At 28.8% G+C, this 19,231-nt stretch overlaps 1 protein-coding gene across 1 annotated transcript in view; it reads right to left on the bottom strand.

The window, feature by feature from the left end:
• The window catches only part of LOC107440966 (D-3-phosphoglycerate dehydrogenase), a 33,908-nt gene extending 15,789 nt beyond the window's left edge, over positions 1–18,119 (bottom strand). The window contains exons 1-6 of the mRNA XM_043048840.3: positions 17,898–18,119; positions 9,807–9,958; positions 6,601–6,666; positions 4,643–4,796; positions 4,134–4,266; positions 2,671–2,819 (exon numbers count right to left, since the gene is read on the bottom strand). Coding sequence (XP_042904774.1) covers positions 2,671–2,819; positions 4,134–4,266; positions 4,643–4,796; positions 6,601–6,666; positions 9,807–9,958; positions 17,898–18,032 — 789 coding nt within the window. The 5' untranslated portion in view covers positions 18,033–18,119. The remainder of the gene's footprint in view (positions 1–2,670; positions 2,820–4,133; positions 4,267–4,642; positions 4,797–6,600; positions 6,667–9,806; positions 9,959–17,897) is intronic.
• Positions 18,120–19,231: the final 1,112 nt, after the last annotated feature.

Genomic DNA, 19,231 nt, shown 5'->3' with positions numbered 1-19,231 from the left:
TCCTCGATTTAAAAACCCAGAAAGGAAGAACACCATCTTGGACAAATTCCAAAACTGATTATGTTATTTGCTCTAAGTTTAATACTACTCACAACAACAGCTTCTGTGGAAAGACTGTTTTCCAGAATGAATTTGGCCTGTTCAAAATTACAGAGTAGTCTTTAAATACAATCATTACATTTTCATTTAATGGCTCAAAAAATATCACATGATCAAGTATATAAAATTATCACAATATTCCAAAATTTTGCAAATTACAGTGTAACCATTAAGAAATTTTTTAAACCATTTTCTATCTTCTTGGAGCATTTTATATCATTTATGATTATATGCTGGGAAATGATTTGTATATCATTAAATTTTAACTGTATAAAAAATTTAATCAAGATAAGTTTCGAAAAGTAATGTAAATTTTATTGATTGTGCATTAATTGTAAATAGTAAGTGTCTTGTTAAAAATATATTCGTCATAAAAAGTTGTAAACAAGTATGTTAATAGTTTTTTATTATTAAGGAATATAGTTCCTTAAAATTTAATGTGTTTTCTTTCTTTCTTTTTCTTCCCTCTCTTAGCCTCTTATTATTAATTTAAAATAAAAATGTCTGAAAGATAAAGTACATTCCCTAATAAATGCTAAATCTTATTTTCCACTTAAGGGGTTTTGTTTTAGTTTTAATCATTTTTAACCCTATAAACTTTCTTTAAATCAAAGTATTTAACTTGAATTTATATTAATGACTAGAATATTTATTTATTTGAAATTTAATTCCATAAAAAAAAATTTAACGCTAAAATTTATGTTTAAATGGACTTTTGTATTTTGTAATGTGATAAAAAAAATTTCAATTTTTCCATAGTTTTTTAATTATTTCAATTTATCTAAATTTTTTCCGATAAATTGATTCTGATTTTCGAATTCTGTTTTCCTTCTTAAGTAATCAGTTTTGCATTTTCTAATTTAAAACGTTTTAAAGTATTGTATTTTCTGCAAAGAGATTACAAGGTTAACCGACAAAAGGATTTTAGTGTTATATAAACAATGATATTTATATAACAATCACCACCAACAATTGCTTTCAATATGTCGGTCTAAACACTTAGGTATGCGGCCCTTCATTGGTCAATCTACTGTGCATGTGGCCCTCCACTGAAAAAGGTTGTGCACCCCTATTATATAGGGTATATAGGATATTTATATAAGGTATATAGGATATTTATATAGGGTAATATAATGATATAGAGAAAGAAAACATGCAAAAAACCAGACTTTTATGGGTGGTGATCGCCCATAATGTCGGCTTCATTTTTGGTAAATCTTGTTCAATAGTACAAGATGAAATTTGTGGATGACCCCTTATTGTTTCAAAATTTTTGTCAGAAAGTACAAAAACTACTTAAGAGATTGCTTGAAAGTTAAATTTTTAAGATATTCAAATAAAGCTGTAATCATTAGTAGCCAAATAGGATTCCCGACAAAATTTTGAATAAAATTTCTTCAATATTTTCCCAGAAATGCGTAGTATAAAAGAATTAGCTTAAATACTTGCATTGTGCAGTTTTTAAAACTTTTTTTTTGGACTTTAAATCAACAATTTTGTAATTAATCTTAAATTTCTTCAAATTTTTTTTTATTTCCATTGGATTGAATATTTATGAAGTTATAGTAAAAAGAAAAAAAAATATAAATTTTTTATAAAAAAAAATATCCATATCTCCATAAATATTTACTCTAGGTTTATGAAACTTAATGCAATTGTTAAAAATAGCAACTAAAGTAATCAATACAAGTTACAAGTTTTTTGCTTGATTTTCTGGCATAGGGTGTTCAAAAATACTTGTTTTCTTTCGTTATTTATTTTAGGTCTCTCAAACCTCTGAAAGCTTTAAATCTTATTGCTAAGTATGATCGCACAAACTAAGCACTTCTAAAGTTTCAAAATAATCCTTTCCGTATTTTTTTGCGAAATTTTTAAAAAATATCAAAATTTTAAAGTGTTTCTTCCATTATTGTAGGGTAGTGTAGCTGTAATTGGAAGTGGCAACTTAATCAAAGAATATTTCTCCTAAATAAATAGAATTTAGTATATTATAATAAAAATAAATAATAAAAATCAAAACATTATTCACTTTTCATATTTTTAAAAAAAAACTTTCTGATGCAAATCACAATTTACGCCAATAATATTTTAAATCCATAGTGTTTCCATTGTATTTTCGACAGTTATTGATATGGATTTTCAGGTGGTTTTTAAAATCATACATATTTTTATTATTATTAAGTAACATAAATATTTTTTATTATTAAAAATATCTTTCAGAAAGATAATAATGCTGAAGAGGTTTGCCGCAATAAGCCCAAAAAAATTTTGCCACAAAATCAGGAAACAGCAGCTTATAAGAATATTACAAAAAAAATACTTACTAGCTAATCTTTACTAAATTAAGTAAAAGCAGAAGCAAAAATAAAAAATTTTAATTGGGAAACTTAAAACGGCTAAAATACAGTGTTTTTTATGTTAAATAATAATGTAGGAGTAATGTTATGCTGTATTAAATAGTTTCAAAAAATAATCTGTCTTACAGAAGTAGAAAAAAAAACTGTTTTAAGCACAATCATGGTATAAAAGACTCGAATAGAAGACAATGTTTGGAAAACACAGAAAAAATACCTCCAAATAGACATCTAATCCTGCACCACCACACTGACCAGATTCTAAGGCATCAAATAAGGCATCTTCATCAATAATTCCTCCTCTGGCACAGTTCACTACTTTCACACCCTTACGGCATTTTGCAAACGTTTCCTTGTTTAGCATATCTGCAAAAAACAGTCTGCTTCAATTTATATTCACAAATGTTTCACAATTTACATAACTTTTAATTTGTGATGGGCGATGTTAAAATTTTGGTATCACGACATATCGCCACTCTAACATCGCAATATTTTGACTCGCCACAATGTTTCGTTACACTAATATTTCACATTTAGTATTGGGTAATTTTGAATTCTTGCACTTTTTGATTGATAAATTGAGGAAACTATATTCTTGTAATAAACACATTCCGTAGTTACCTTACAAAAAAACTATATAAATTCATCTAGTTATCAACAATTGCATTTTTAAAAATTAAAATCAATAAATCACAACAGCGACATGATGCATTAAATAAAAAAACTGAATAACTTATGTAATTAAAGGGTCTGCAACTGCCTATGTTAATTAAGTAATTATGAATATAAAAATCAAAATTAAAATTCACATTGAGATCATTTATAAAAATCGTCATAAACAGAAAAATATAAACTTTACTGATGAATTGAGAAAGACTGAAAACGTAGGAACAGCTGAAGCTAAAATGCACGCAACTACCCACTCAATCACCCCCCCCCCCATTCTTAAATTTAGTTCATTACTATCAATAATAAAAGGAAAAAGTACTTCATGCGAGCTTGCGGTCATCGATTTTGTCGGGAGAAAAGCTCATTGCACGGACTTGAAACCATGGTAGTACAGTCGGAAATAATGCTCACCATCGCACGTGTAGACAACAACAAGGGTGATTGATTGTGAGCCCAACTCAAAAATCCTGAAAATTTCTTGAGTAAAATCATTAATGATGCATTTCAAAAAATTAATGTCCCTAGAAATTTAAATCATTGATATTTCCAAAACATGAAATTGTACATAAGTTATATGCAATACAATTTAAATGAATAATTATGTATAAGTTTAGTTTGATCTCTAATCACATTTACTATCCTACCAGAAAAAGTATTTACAAATGAAACTGATCGCATTAAATAAAAACATACAAGAATTTTTATACATAAATGTGATTGATGATTTCTTGAAACTTGAGGACTTTGGATTTCCGAAAACTTCTGCATCGCAGTTAGTGGAAAAAGTGGAAATCCAGATTTTTTCCAGAAAACAATCATCTCTGCAACGATAAGAACGAGGCATCGCGAAACATCGCACATATATCAGTAAATCGCAATTTTCGATGCTTCGAAACACTTCCAATCCGAACTATGGCTCAGCGATGATTACCAATGCATCGCCCAGCCCTAATTAATTTACAAATTAACACTAAAAATGTAAGCAAAGTGTAGGTAGAAATTAATGCATACTTTTGGTTTGTGGAATCAAAGGTGTATGAACTGTAATGTAATCCGCAAGAGGCCAGATTTCACTCAGTTCAATAGTCTCAACACCAAACTTAATGGATTCTTCAGCTGGAACAAGAGGATCAAAACCAATAGTCTGAAATAACACAAAAATTTGTTAATTATGCAATTACAGCGAAACCTCTGCCATGAATACATTTTTTAATACTTTCCTTCTCTTAATTGGACGGTAGATTTAAAAAGCTCTCTAAATACCTTCAACATTTTTATAAATTTATTACTTTTTTAATTTCAGAATCATGCAACACCTAAGCAAAGGTGGCAGGTTAAAAAATATGGTTAAAACTGGATAAAAAAGTCAATTGTCACAAACTTACCAACCCTGTACAACAATACTTTCCTCTAATAAAATTATCTTTCGCATGCATATGAATAACTTTTAAGAATAGAAAATTTATTTTAACTTGATTAATGTGTATATTAATTCAAATTAATTAACAAAGCTGATATACCTTCATTCCGAAAGCTTGCATTCTAAAAGCAACTTCTCGTCCAATGCGTCCCAGTCCAATAATGGCAAGTGTTTTGCCATTAAGTTCATTTGCCATGAATCTCTTGCGATCCCACTTGCCATTTTTTAATGTAGCACAAGCTTCTGGAATACTCCTAAAATACATAATTTAGAATTTAAAGTATAATTATGTACTAGTTTATGTCAATAAAACACAGTTAAATCTATGGAAAGTAAGGATTAAAAAAACTTGATGAGAGAGAAAAAGACTCTTCACGACAGGTTTAATCAATTTAAACAAAACTTGAAAGAAAAACTATTGGTTTTTGGAATAATTCAAAGGTTTACAATAATTCTAAGGTTTCTATATGTTCTTTTATTTTTTAAAAAGTAACCTAAGGTTTTTTAAAGAAAAAAATCATTTTAATACTTTAATTTTCCATTATTTACATACATACTTTTAGTTTAAATAAGACTAAGTTAAAATATAGTACATTTTTCCTTACAAATGATTTCAATTTTGAGATATCAATATCAACTATCTGTCTCTTTTTTAAAAAAATTAATAAAATAAATATTAATATTAATATGTACATATCAACGTAAATGTTTCGATTGTACTCACAGCAATCGAAAAATGTACTATATTATCTCGGCAGCTATTAGTATTAATTTTCACATGGATTTTAAATATACCGATATATTTCAAAACAAAAAGAAAAATTTCAATCGTGTATTAGAGTATTCACTTTTTAAGGTAATAATTCTATCGAATTTTGGCAGTAATTGCTATTGATTTCACCATAGTTTTTAAATCCATTATTTTTTATATATCATTTATTACAACAACCTAATCTCGAATCGAAACAAGCATTTGAGTAGTCCGATTAGCTAATTTCGTCATTGGATCTTTTTTTCGGCAATTACTACTACAGATTTAAAACAAAATATCCAACAAAATACAAGAATATCACCCATAATATTAAAGCCCATACCCATAGAATAAAAAATACCCTTAGAATAAAAAGTTATTACATGCCCTGTGGCAGAATTTTTTCAGGCTTTCTGCAACATGCCTCTCTAATACAAATATATTTCTACAAGATATTTTTAAAAATAACAAACATACATGTTACTAATTTAAAGTAACAGAAGCATCAACTTGAAAAAAAAATCAATTAAATAATTAATAATCTTTCGGTTAAAATAAAATAATATAACTTCATTTAAATGTAATTTTTTTTTAATTCTAAAACTATGGTCATTATTCTTGCATCTTGTAGGGGGAAAACACACTATTTCCTTCTTTGCATTTTGTAAATCATTTTCAAATTAAAATAAATAATAAAAAAATTGTGAAACCCGTAGCAGTAACTATTAAAAAAAAGATTGAGCGAGTCGAACTTAAAAAGGGTTACTAAATGCGTGTTCTCATTTCGAGCTTCAATAGTTCTAGTAAACAATATTGTATTAACAATTTAGGATTTTAAAACTATGTGGAAATCAATAGTCGTAACTTCATTAAAAAATAGAACGAAAATTTCTGCAGAAAAGGAAACCAAAATTTTTTACTTCCCAAGGGAAAAATCTTGCAAGAACTCCGTAACGTTCTGCGAACAATGGCGCAGAGACATCACGATTCTGCCTTGGGGATTACATGTTCAATTAAAAAAATTATATGGTAAAGGAAAAATCTCATTTTGAAAGAGGAAAAATTAAGTACTTTTTAAAAACGCTACACACCCTGTTTAAAAGATTACAAATAAAAAAAAATTGTCCGACAATCGGTAAAAAAACTAGTTTAATTAGAGAAAAGGTTGAAGCAATTTTTATAAGTGTGAATTACCATAACAATACATATATAGATCAGAGAAAGAGATAATGAAATATAACAAAAAACATCTGTCTATAAATAATAAAATTTCAAAAAATATTTTAAGTTAATTTCAAGAATCTCACCTAGATAATGATGTGATCATACAGCATGTAAGTTCAGCAGCACTTAGAGTATTTCCACCAGGAGCACTGCAAAATTTAAGTAACAAATTAACACTGTAGAATCAAATAACAAAATTTATAGTAACTAACTATAAATTAAGCAATTGCTTCAAATTATATATTCAGTCATAATCAGTTTTTAATCTTTTTTTCCAAAACTTATATTTTATTCTCAATCCCTTAACAGTGACATATATTTCAAAAATATGGAGTAAAAATGGAAAATATTTTTGACTGTTTAATTTTGTTCTTTGTATTATTATAAAAGATAGAAAATGGTTTTCACTACAAAAAATTTTTTTTTAATGTACAGTACAGAACCAGTTATCCGGAAATCAGAAAACCAAAAAACCGGAACGAAATACGATACATTTTCCCGCTATTTTTTTTTAAAAAATTTTTTTTTCCTCATAAGATTTTAGGATTTTTCTTTCTTTTTTGAAAGATGTTCACCATGCCATCATTTTGGAAATAATCATTAGTGTATTACTTCATCGTTTTTTCTTCTTTTTAAGATTATTTCCAAATTTTTTTTTTAGTTGGGTTTAACAATAAAAAAACGGCTTTTTGTAGCGATTCTGAAAACCAGAAAAATCAGTTATCCGGAATGGCGATGGTCCCGATCGTTCCGGATAATCGGTTCCCTACTGTATTTATAATTTTTACATACACATAAAAAAATAATGGATTACACACACATCTTATTCCATTAGAGCAAATGAAACAAAATTTTGAAGCTAAATATAATATACTAGTATAATATAATATAAAAAAATAACAATATGATTTTCAATACATAAATGTTACAAATCTTTTACAATATGGTATATCCAAAACCAGGGTTGGCAGGTTTTTGACATGTGACAGTTTTTGACAGTTTAAACCATGGTTTAAACCGTCACGTCAAAAACCTCACTGTCAAAAATGTCGAAAATGTCAAAAACCTATATTCATATGTGAAATTTAATTAATACATAAAATTTATATATTTTTTATAAAGGATAGTGTTTCTAAATATGTTCTAGGAAAAATAAATTTAAAATTTTGAAGAAACACATATATTTTGAATAGTAACCAAAATCTTGTACTTTTGAAAGCTCACATCTTTTGTAATATTATGTATTCATTTTCATGTGTTATTGAAAATCTGCAGTGATATTATTAAGAAATTTATTTATAACCAAATTTAGTGTATAGTATAGATTATACTAAAAATTAGACATTTTTAAAGATAAACATTAGCAGTTTTGTACATTAGACATCTTTTAAAGAAAAATCTTTTTAATATTCTTTTAAATCTTCTTAATAATCTTTTTAACATAAGACAATACAAATTTAAGTGCTTTCTGTTAAATACACAGAGTAATTAGTGTCGATTTACAGTATATTCAGCCTATTCATTTACTATGCTGAAAATTTAGTTTATCCAAATACTTGTGAATTTCATTTTGCTGAATACTATATACATAGTTTTGTTGAATATCTAAATATTCAGCTGTTGAATAATTACTTCTTGCTTTCAAGATATGCATTATTTGTATTCTTAATACAAGTGGGGGAAAAAATTAAGAGGTAAAAATTGTTTTAAAATGATAAGTGTAATAATTATAAATAAATATAATAAACAATATGAATTATATTTATCATTATTCCCAAATATAACTACTTTTAAATTCAAATTAACATACTGGATAATAAAGATATTCGGTATAACATTAAATTTTTTTTCATACACTTGTATCAAGTTTGTATTTATACAACATAACTTGTAAGTTCCTTATAAATATTAGTTATATGTTCTTTATGTGTCAAAAATGCATAGTAATAAACTTTTAATTTTCTTAAGTATCAAAAAAAAATTTTTTTTTTCAAAATATAAATATTTAAAAAAATTTTGTGCAAAATTTTTCTGCACATGCATTTGAATATAAATTTCTGAGATTTTAAATCTGTTATTTTACCTTAATTTTATATAAAAAATATTTTAAAACCTGCTGATTACCTATAGTATAATTAAATTTCAATTTAATGCATGGCAACTGTTGGTAGTTTTGAAGTTTATATATTTTCTTGGCAAACTTTAGTTTTTGACATTTTTGACGGGTTTTTGACGGTTTAAACCAGTATTATACCCTTGTCATGTCAAAAACCACTTTTTGACGTCAAAAACCCAACCCTGTCCAAAACCCCTACCCACACTTTTCCTCCCTCGACTGAAGTCATAATCGGTGAAAATCTAGGACCACTAATGCCATCTATTAGGAAAATAGTGAATAAAGTAGAAACGAACACAGCTCGAGCTTCACAAAATAGAAACATTAATTTTTCTCCTGCCCGATGTCAGTTAGGGCATCATGAATACTGTAAGTAATAGTTGCCCGAACTGGATTCGGGCAACACTGGCAAGGGGTTAATAACAGTGTTCCCAACCACCGTAATATACATCAGTGGAGATTAGAGAATTAGCATAATTTTTACATGTACAAAATAGCCCTGTGACAGAATATTTCAGGGTTTTCTACGACTAACTTCCCTAGCATTATTATATTTCTTTAAGACTATAAAACATAAATATGAAACATAATACATCTCTTCATCAGCTCACACGGCTATATCCGCAAAAAAGAGCGCTTTCTAATATTGCATCAATACAGCCAAAGTAAAATATATCAATACAATAGTGTGAGGAGAACTAAAAAAATTTTTACTTTATATATATATGACCTTGCAGAGTGGAAGGATATAAACTGGTCTTAGACAGGGAAATACGGCATAAAATTTATTTAATAATTATTACAGCGAAAACAGTTATCAAAGTTAGGGAAAATCTTGCAAAGTAAATCAGTAAAATACTTCGTTTTAGGGAATAAGGGAAATCTTAGTAATTGTTATTGGTCTGTTAAATGGTTCCAGGGAAAAAGTCTTTCCCACGAATTAGGCAGAGGGATAATCGTCGGAGGGATAATCGTATTTAATGTATACTTGAAGTAAAAATAGATAAAAGATAGGAATTGTAAGTTTTAAAGTGTAAGAAAGAGAGTTTCAATTTGAATATTAAATTAAGAAAAGGATTTACAGAAAAGGAATAACATAAAAAGATTAATTTAAGCTTTTTATGTTACATCCTATATCCTATATATGTCAGACAAAAAAATTTTTTTGTATACTTAATAACAAGAACGCCATGTTTGGTGGCAGCATCACAGTCAATGTTATCAACTCCAACACCTGCTCTACCAATAATCTTCAAATTCTTTCCAGCAGCAATTATATCTGAGGTAACTTTAGTAGCAGAACGGACTATCAGGCCATGATAATTCTTTAAAGAAAATAAAAAACATGTTTTAAAAAATACTTTTGATTTGTAATGGACTTGTACAGAACAAAAAATGAATAAATAAAATTAAAAAATTTACAGAGTTGCAATTTACAAAATTCCCTGTGTTTCCCCTGTAAATATTATACACACTATATTAAGAGGAAACACACAATCAGTGCACGCTTGAGTGACCTATATTAGTCTAACTATACCAGTTTTAATTGCTGGAAAAACAAACAAAGAACAGCTTAAAATATTTAAAACAAATAGTGCTATAGTCCTGTGGCAGAATATTTTCGGGCTTTCTGCGACATGCCTCTCTAATACTGATATTTTTTTGCAAGATATTTAAAAATAACAAATACAGTAGACTGGTCCAAAAAAACTTTTTTTTAAAATTTGCGGATCTTAACCCTAAATACTTGTACACATGACTAAAGAAGCCCCCATGCAAAATTTCAGCTGATTTCAAGTACATTTAGAGGTAGCTCAAAGGCTTTGAAGTTTTTACTTTGAAACCTTAAAAAAGTAATTTCCATATTATCACTATTTATTATTTTTTTACTTATTTTCATAAACAATGGTCATATATTATGATGTTGTTGTTAATTTACGTCGCACTAGAGCTGCACAATTTGCTATTGGCGACAGTCTGGGAAAGTGGTCACCCACCCGCACACTGATCGTAGCCAGTGATGCTTGACTTCGGTGATCTGCTGGGAACCATGTCTTAAGGATCAGTCCACTGCGGGACCATATATTATGATAAATATAATAATTATAAATATAATTATTATATAGTTAACATTTTGCTTCTTGTTTTGGCAACACCAAATTACTTTATTTGGGTTTGGCAACACCACATTGTTTGTTTACATCTGTGACCTGGTGAGATTTTATTGAAACAATGTCAACAAACAAAATTAGAAAAAGAAAAGACTCTTAAATTTGGTTACTTGGTTTTCCCAAAAGTGAAATAAAAGGATGTAAACTACCTTCCATTAATGCAGTACTAAGAAACTTCTTCTTTCACCATGAGACAAAAACAATACATGAAAGTGCAAGTCACACTGTTGATAGTGTGTTGACCTTCTGGAATAAGGCTAGAATTCCTACAACCGAAAAGCAGAATGCAGTAAGAAAGTTAGAAAAATTAGTTGAGCGGTACCAAAAATTGAAAAAGAACAGAAATCGGCGTACAAATACTCAAGAAGACAATGAACAGAATTTTTCAAAGAATGCAAGATGTTGTGGGATATTGCTCATGTCGGTGCTTTACAGATCATAAAAATTGAAGAAGATAAGAAGTTTTTGCTTAAACAGCGGGAAGGATTTGAAGGCTGTATGTTGTCAGTCGACAGAAAACTTGAGAAGAAAAAGAAACGCTCATCTAAAAGGAGGCTATATGAGACACTACCATCTATAGTGTGGGCATGAATAAAAACAAAACTGTATGTTATCCTTCATCAAGTGCTGAAATTAAAGAAGACTGTGGTTCAACTAGTCCTCAGAAAGTGATACTGATGATGATACTTTTCAATATCCTAGTACTTCAGAAAAGACAGCAAAGGGGAAAAAAAACAAGCTTCTTTCACCTAATTTGATGTCTGCATTGGATCAAACAAAAACCTCGGATCGCAGTGCTACATTTTTAATTGCAGCAACAGCCCAAACAGTTGGAATAAATGTAAGTGAAAGTACTGTTTCACGAAGTACACTTCGCAGACACAGAACAAAGTTTCGAGCCCAGTTAGCGAAGGATTTGAAGCATAACTTCAAACCTGATGGTCTGCTTGTCGTCCACTGGGATGGAAAACTCAGGGCTAGTATTTCTGGAGAAATGGAGGAAGTTGACCGCCTTCCTATTCTTGTCACAGGAAATGATGTGGAGAAATTACTTGGTGTGCCAAAACTGCCAGTTGGTACAGGCAAGGCAATTGGAGCATTCCATCATGCACGGTGGATGGCCAAAGTTATTTACTGTTTAAAAATATACATGTTTCGTGAACAGTTCAAGCTCACGCCAAAAGAAGCTAAAGGGTTGAAACGATTTAATGATTTTAGCACACACTTGTACATGAAAGCCTGGTTTCGCTGCTCTAAAGCAGCTAATGCACCTTTCATAGACTTAGAATTTTTTAAACATTTAAATTTGGTGAAAAATGAATGCCAAGAAATCTCAAAAGCTGCACGCAATGGGTTGAAGAGGCATCTGTGGTAATTAAACAGTGACTTATTCATGCTCAGCCTATTCAGCTGTCATGTAAGCACAGAAGATAATGTTTTAATTGTTGAGAAGTTGTTTAAAATAGATGAACATATTGAAGATGTAACCAATGCTTCTAAACGATTAAAGGAAAAAGAAATCGGAAATGTTAATGAAAAATCATTGCATGATTTTGTTAATGAAAAATCTTGGATGATATTTAAGTCATTGAATATACAAGGCGATTTCTTACATTCGTCCCCATCGGAATGGAAGAAATTTTATTCTTACCATGATGGTGAAAAGAAAGTGAAATGTTTAAAGACAGTAAATGATTGCGCAGAAAGTGGCGCAGCGCTCATTACAGACTACAATGAACTGATAACTAAATATGAAGAACAAAAACAATTCTTACTTCAAGTTGTGGAATCTCACAGAAAGAAATTTAAGGATACTAAAAAAACCACACTTGTTCAAAATGTATGATTTTTTATTAGGATTTTCTTCATATATGCTTAATAATAGATATTGTGTTGGCTCGCTCCCTTGTATTTTATGATATAAATAAGAAATATGTACATATGAGTGTACAATTCATGGTTTTTGATGGGAAAATACAAATAAAGGTATAGTGTCAATGTTTGTTTTTGTCATTTATTTATATGAAATGCAAAATCCCAAACTTCAAAGTCTTTGAGCTACCTCTAAATGTACTTCAAATGAGTTGAAATTTTGCATGGGGGCTTCTTTTGTCACATGTACAAGTATTCAAGGTTAAGACCTGCACATTTTAAAAAAAAGTTTTTTTTGGACCAGTCTAAAATACAGTTGAACATTGATTTAACAAATTGATTAGGACCGACAAATCCGTTTGTTAAATCATATTCAATTTTTGTAAAGAATATGGTATAAAAACATCAATGCAAAATACCCTTAGATATACAGTAAATAAAAAAAAGTGATTGTTTACAATGAGCTTACAAATTATAAGTTAGGGTGTAAACTTTAAAATTATCTGAATTGTTTAATGCTACTTGCTTTTAAAACTTAATACATAATGCATACATATAATTACACACACACTTGGATTAGGGTATGAAATATTCAAAATTTTAAGTGCAAACATTTTTTTATGTACAATACCTCTTTTGCTACAACATATTCCTTCTCATTTTTTTTTAATTACCTGCTTTAAAATTAACTTTAACTGCCTGTTATTACATTCACTTACCACCAAATATAAATAATCAAATGTATACTACCAGACAAGAGGCTTAGGATCCAGTAAGAATAAGTATTGTAGCAGTGGCCCATTAAGTACAATCATAAATAAAATCTATTAATTTAAGCAGCCCCTCAAATTATAGGGCAATTTAATGAGAACTTTAGGAAGAAAGAAAAAACAGAGCAGACAAAAAAAAGATTGGATTTGTTTGGTTTTCAATTCTACATTTTTAATTTGCTTTTAAAAAAAGAAATTTAATAGTCCAGGTCAGGTTGGCAAGATTTTGCCGCAGGTGGAAAAAACCATGGTAAATACCGGTAAAAACCGTCCTGGCAAAAACAGGTTTTTGCCAAGCAAATTGGCAAAAAGTGGCAAAAACCTATATTTTCTAAGATGAGAGGAAAAAAACACATTTTTGATGCAAAATTATTCCCAAAATTGAAACATATCCTATAAATATATATATAATTACAAAAAAATTAACAAAATTATTATTCCATAATTAAATCATAATGTAATAATATATCATTTTAGTAGTTTAAAACATTATTGATTGGAAAATTTGTGATTATTCTCTTTTTTTCCAGTGAAATGAACTTATTTTAAATTAATATAACTATAATTTAAAGCACAAAATATCTATCAACACGTGTAGTTAATTGTTGTACAAATAATAATTTTTTATAATAAATAATAATAATAATATTATACAAATAATATTTTTTTATTTGTAAAAAAACATTTACTTAAGGATTCTAAAATGAAAAGAGGTCAAAAACTTTTAATCTTTTAAAAATTATTACCCTTATATGTCAAAAAATGATGCGGTAATGATCAAAATTATTATTCCCTATGGTTGATTTAAATTTGTTTCAAGTATTTTGTTATAATATTTAATCAGCAATTTAGATAATTTGGTTTTTGCCGGTTTTTACCAGTTTTTGCCGGTTTTTACCAGGTTTTTGCCACTGTCCTGGCAAAAAACCCTTTTTGCCAGCAAAAACTCCAACCCTGGTCCAGGTCAAATTTACTACCGTTTATTGGTACCTTCACAAATTCAACTTTAGGAAAAACGGTAGTTACACAAAATACTTTTTCTTAAAATTTTATTTTTGTATCCCATCAGAAACGATAAATCCATATTTTTACCACATTTTTGTGTTATTTTTTTAATATTATTTTTAATTTTTACAAATTATGTCTAAATTTTCACAAAATAGGTACCTCACAAAAAAAAAAGACAGACCCCTGCTAGTTGAATTAGAAAAAAAGATCAATTTTAATTAACTACATGCTTTTCACGGACATATGATTGCTGGTAGAGAAAATTATGTGAAATATTTTTCTAAACATGTAGTTTTTTTTTTTTTTTTTTTTTTTAAGTACTTATAGTTTCTTTTAGTGCATAAAAAAATCAATTTTAAATGAAAAGATAAACAAAACAAAAAAATTTTATCGAATAAAAAATTTTTTTAATCAACACACAAAATATATATAAATCCAATAAAATCACACAAATCGGACGTGTCAAAAAGGGGTAAATTAAATGTACATTTCGAGATTCATCTGTTGCAATAAAATAATTGGTATGTAAAAATAGCAAATATTAAAAAATATACGAAAATCAGTAGTTATAACTGCCGACTAATAGATTTTTTTAAAAAAACAATAGAATATCATAGAAAACAGAACAATATCATGACAAATAGTGAATACTCAGGTATCAGGTAGAAAGCAAAATACAAAATTTGAGCAAATTTAGAATTTTGCTATTAAAAATCACATTCTTTAAAATGACACAAAAAACTGTATACCTTACAATTCAAAATTTTTTTGACTATTATTAAATAAAATAATTAAAAAAAATATTTCATAAAGGTTATTTTTTCCATGGAATTATCTTTGGATAAACGAATTTCATAATTGTGTGCAAAATGTTTTTAATTCACTTAAAAAGTTCTCAAGATATAACGAAATATGTAAAAAGTGAAATTCACTTTAAGGGATTCAAACTATGGAGCACTCTTTTAACCAAACTATTACAGGGTTCCCACTCTTTTAACAAAGCAAAAATTAAGTACTTTTTTGAAAATTTTTTGAAATTTTTTAAAATCCTTTTCCCTTTTTTTTTGCATTTCAAACAAAAAATCAGTCCAAGTTAATGGATTTAATTAATAGCAATTTAACTTAAGAACGCATGTGGTAATGTATGTTTAAAATTACTTTTGCTGGATTCTTGCTTTCCATGCAAATTTCTTTTATGATTAAGATTTTTTAAAATAAATAGTAGATACAAGTTTACAAGATAACGGTGCATCAATTAATGCCTAGTGTTTATGAATTTAAAACCTGTTTTGTGTTGTTTAAGTATTTCAAAAGGTGATTTTTCTACTTACCAAATTTAACAAAATTATTATTGGGATTTAGAGACTTTGTTGAATAGAGGTTCAACTGTACTTATTTTTTAAGGCAATAATTCTATTGAAATTTTAGCATTTATTACTACTGATTTCTCCATAGTTTTTAAATCTGATATTTTTTATTTGATATTATTTATTACAACAACCTTATCTAAACGAAACACACATTTTAGGAGTCCAATCATTTTTCCTGCAATTACTACTACGGATTTCATGATTTTTAATTATTTTTTGTCGTGATGATTATTTACAGAATGCAAGGAAGGAAATAGTTTGTGCGCCCCCCTCTAATAAAATGAGAGAGCATAGCCCATAATATTAGAGCAAAAAATTGTTAAATGTCCAGTTAAAAAAATATTATATATATTTTTTTGAAAACACAGTACTGTTGTTATTTCAAATTAGTAGCATATATGTTTGTTATTATTAAAAGCAGGGTTGGAGTTTTTGCCGGCAAAAAGGGGTTTTTGCCAGGACAGTGGCAAAAACCTGGTAAAAACCGGCAAAAACTGGTAAAAACCGGCAAAAACCAAATTATCTAAATTGTTGATTAAATATTATTACAAAATAATTGAAACAAATTTAAATCAATCATAAGGAAGAATAATTTTGAAACATTACATGAAAAAATTATTTTTAACATATTAATAATTAATATAAGGGTAATAATTTTTAAGAGATTGAAAGTTTTTGATCTCCTTTCATTTTAGAATCCTAAAATATGTTTTTTTACAAATAAATATTATTATTTGTATAATATTATTATTAATTATAAAAAAATATTATTTGTACAATAATTAACTACACATGTTGATAAGATATTTTATGCTTTAAATTATAGTTACATTACTTTAAAATAAGTTCATTTCACTGGAAAAAGAGAATAATCACAAATTTTCCAATCAATAATGTTTTAAACTACTAAAATGATATATTATTACATTATCATTTAATTATGGATAAATAATTTTGTTAATTTTTTTGTAACTATTTATATTCATAAAATATATTTCAATTTTAGGAATTTTGTATCAAAAATGTGTTTTTGTCCTCTCATCGTGGAAATATAGGTTTTTGCCACTTTTTGCCAATTTGCCTGGCAAAAACCTGTTTTTGCCAGGACGGTTTTTACCGGTATTTACCATGGTTTTTTCCACCTGCGGCAAAATCTTGCCAACCCTGATTAAAAGTATCTTGCAGAAAGATATTAGTGCTAGAGTCTTGTTGCAGATAGCTCGAAAAAAATCAGCCTTAATGGCTAACATATTTGCTATGGTGGCTGAGAGTAGACATAAAAGAAGAATGGTAAAAAAGCATTGGTGGATGAAAGATGAAAGTAGACATACAACAACAAAGGGTCAAACAACCACTCATTAATTAATCCGGAGGAGATTTCCGTATCGTGATCTGTGGCAGAATAATTGCCAAGTCTTGGAAATTTCAAGGCAGTGGGCCGCAAGAAACTAAATACATATCACAGAAAGGGACCAACTCAAAAGGTATAACTCAATGCAAACATCTACATGCTTTGTTTTTTCTTAAACTTGCAAATTTAAAATCTATTTGGCACCTTGGAGATTGTAGTTGGCACAACAGATCATGATACAGAAATATACCCATTAATCTAATATACCCCTTAAATCTATTTCACAGTTTAAAATCAACAAAAAATATGCAAATTAATTTTTAAAAAGTATGCCCCCCCCCCGGAAATGTCTATGCCTTTTAGATTTTAGAGAAATAGGGGGGGGGGACAGTTCCTTGCTCCAAATCACATTTTTTTTTAAATTACTCAAAAATCATTAAATTGAAAAAGTAAACAATAAGTTCATAATTATCGAAAATGTGTGATTGATGACAATTAGGTTTACAAAAAAAACACTCAGAAATTGATGAAAATGAACATGGTTAACTTTAAACAATTTTTAACGAGCCTTTCCATTTTAAAAAAATTCCGAATTTAAAAGAGACAACGGAATGTAAGCACAGAATGCAGTTGTAAGCATTACTAGTCATTTTTCAAAATACGATTTATAAGCATTAAATATGTAACGTAATGCATAACATTAAATCAATCAAAACATATACCTGTATTTCAGATTTCAATTGTTCAGCAGTTAATCCAACTTTAGTTGTCGTAGAAATACCATTTTGTGAAAGAATAGACTCGCAACTGGGATCGACTGATTCGGATATTAAAACAGATTCAATTGCAAGAGACATGATTAAATGAAAGCTTGTGAAATAAAATTAATGCCGCGTACTTAATTCCAATACAACCACCGCCCTTGCTTCTAAAGTGAGAAAAAGACAGATTACTGATAAGTCAACATTTAAATCGAAAAGAAAGATCATTTGTTTGTGTTAACCTTTTTACCGGCAAGATTAGGTTTACTTTTCTGCGCCAAAGATCTCCAAAAAATTATCAGCTTGGCAATTGTTTCTTCTAGCCAAAAATATTATTTACAAAATTTATCTTATTGGCGATCGCAACGCTCGAATGCGCCATCTAGGGAGAAGATGGGTTCCATGTCTTGACCCTTTCCCTCTCTCCTCATAAGCAAAGAAACCTATTTCGATCGCCAATTGAATTCATTAAGTTCCAAAAGAAGTGTAATTGAAAGAATTCTAGCCATATTTTCGATTTGTCCCCGGCAGAATCGATCTCTTTTAATCATGTATGAAATTTCAGGATAAAGTCAAGGCCGAATTTAAGTTCGGTAGTGTCCTAAGCTACTGCAAATGATGGGACCCTTATAAGTTAAATTCTATTTCTATACACGTAAAATAAACTGTCATTATTTTTCATTTGCTGAGCATTAACATTATATTATTAAAAGTTCCGCAGTGGACTGATCGTTAAGACACGGCTCCCAGCAGATCACCGAAGTCAAGCATCAGTTGCTGCGGTCGTGCGGCGCTGTCAAGTATCACTGATGCGATGCATTTATATGTCAGTGTGCGGGTGGGTGACCACTTGGATTAATCTGCGTAGGGACTGAAGGTGTGCGGTATGGGTCCTCGTTAAACTGTTCTACCGTAAAGTGCTCGACTTCGCGTCCAGGTCATCGGGCTACCGAAGATGGGGTGCCATCCCCTCTGCAGAGGATCAAATTTGTGACGGAATTTGTTCGGATCATCCTTAGAGATGTTTCCCAGACCATCGCCAATAGCCCATTGTGCAGCTCTAGTGCGATGAAAATGAACAACAACTTATTATTTAAAAATTTTATAATATTACTTGATTGTTAAAAATATTGATTGTGATGAGACTGTAATGTAGAACTTACTTTAATTGCACATATTTTTGAACGGGGAAAAAAAAGTTACAATAGAAGCACATTTTAAGATCATCATAAGTACATTTTAAGCACAGAGTAAAAATTTGGCATGTATATTGAACAGAGTCTTTTTTTTTTTTT

The sequence above is a fragment of the Parasteatoda tepidariorum genome, chromosome 8 (assembly GCF_982258835.1).
Source record: "Parasteatoda tepidariorum strain Cologne lab strain chromosome 8, Ptep-v5.0, whole genome shotgun sequence".
NCBI lineage: Eukaryota > Metazoa > Arthropoda > Arachnida > Araneae > Theridiidae > Parasteatoda > Parasteatoda tepidariorum.
Note: the sequence above shows the minus strand (reverse complement) of the source record. Positions and strands in the feature narration are given on the sequence as shown.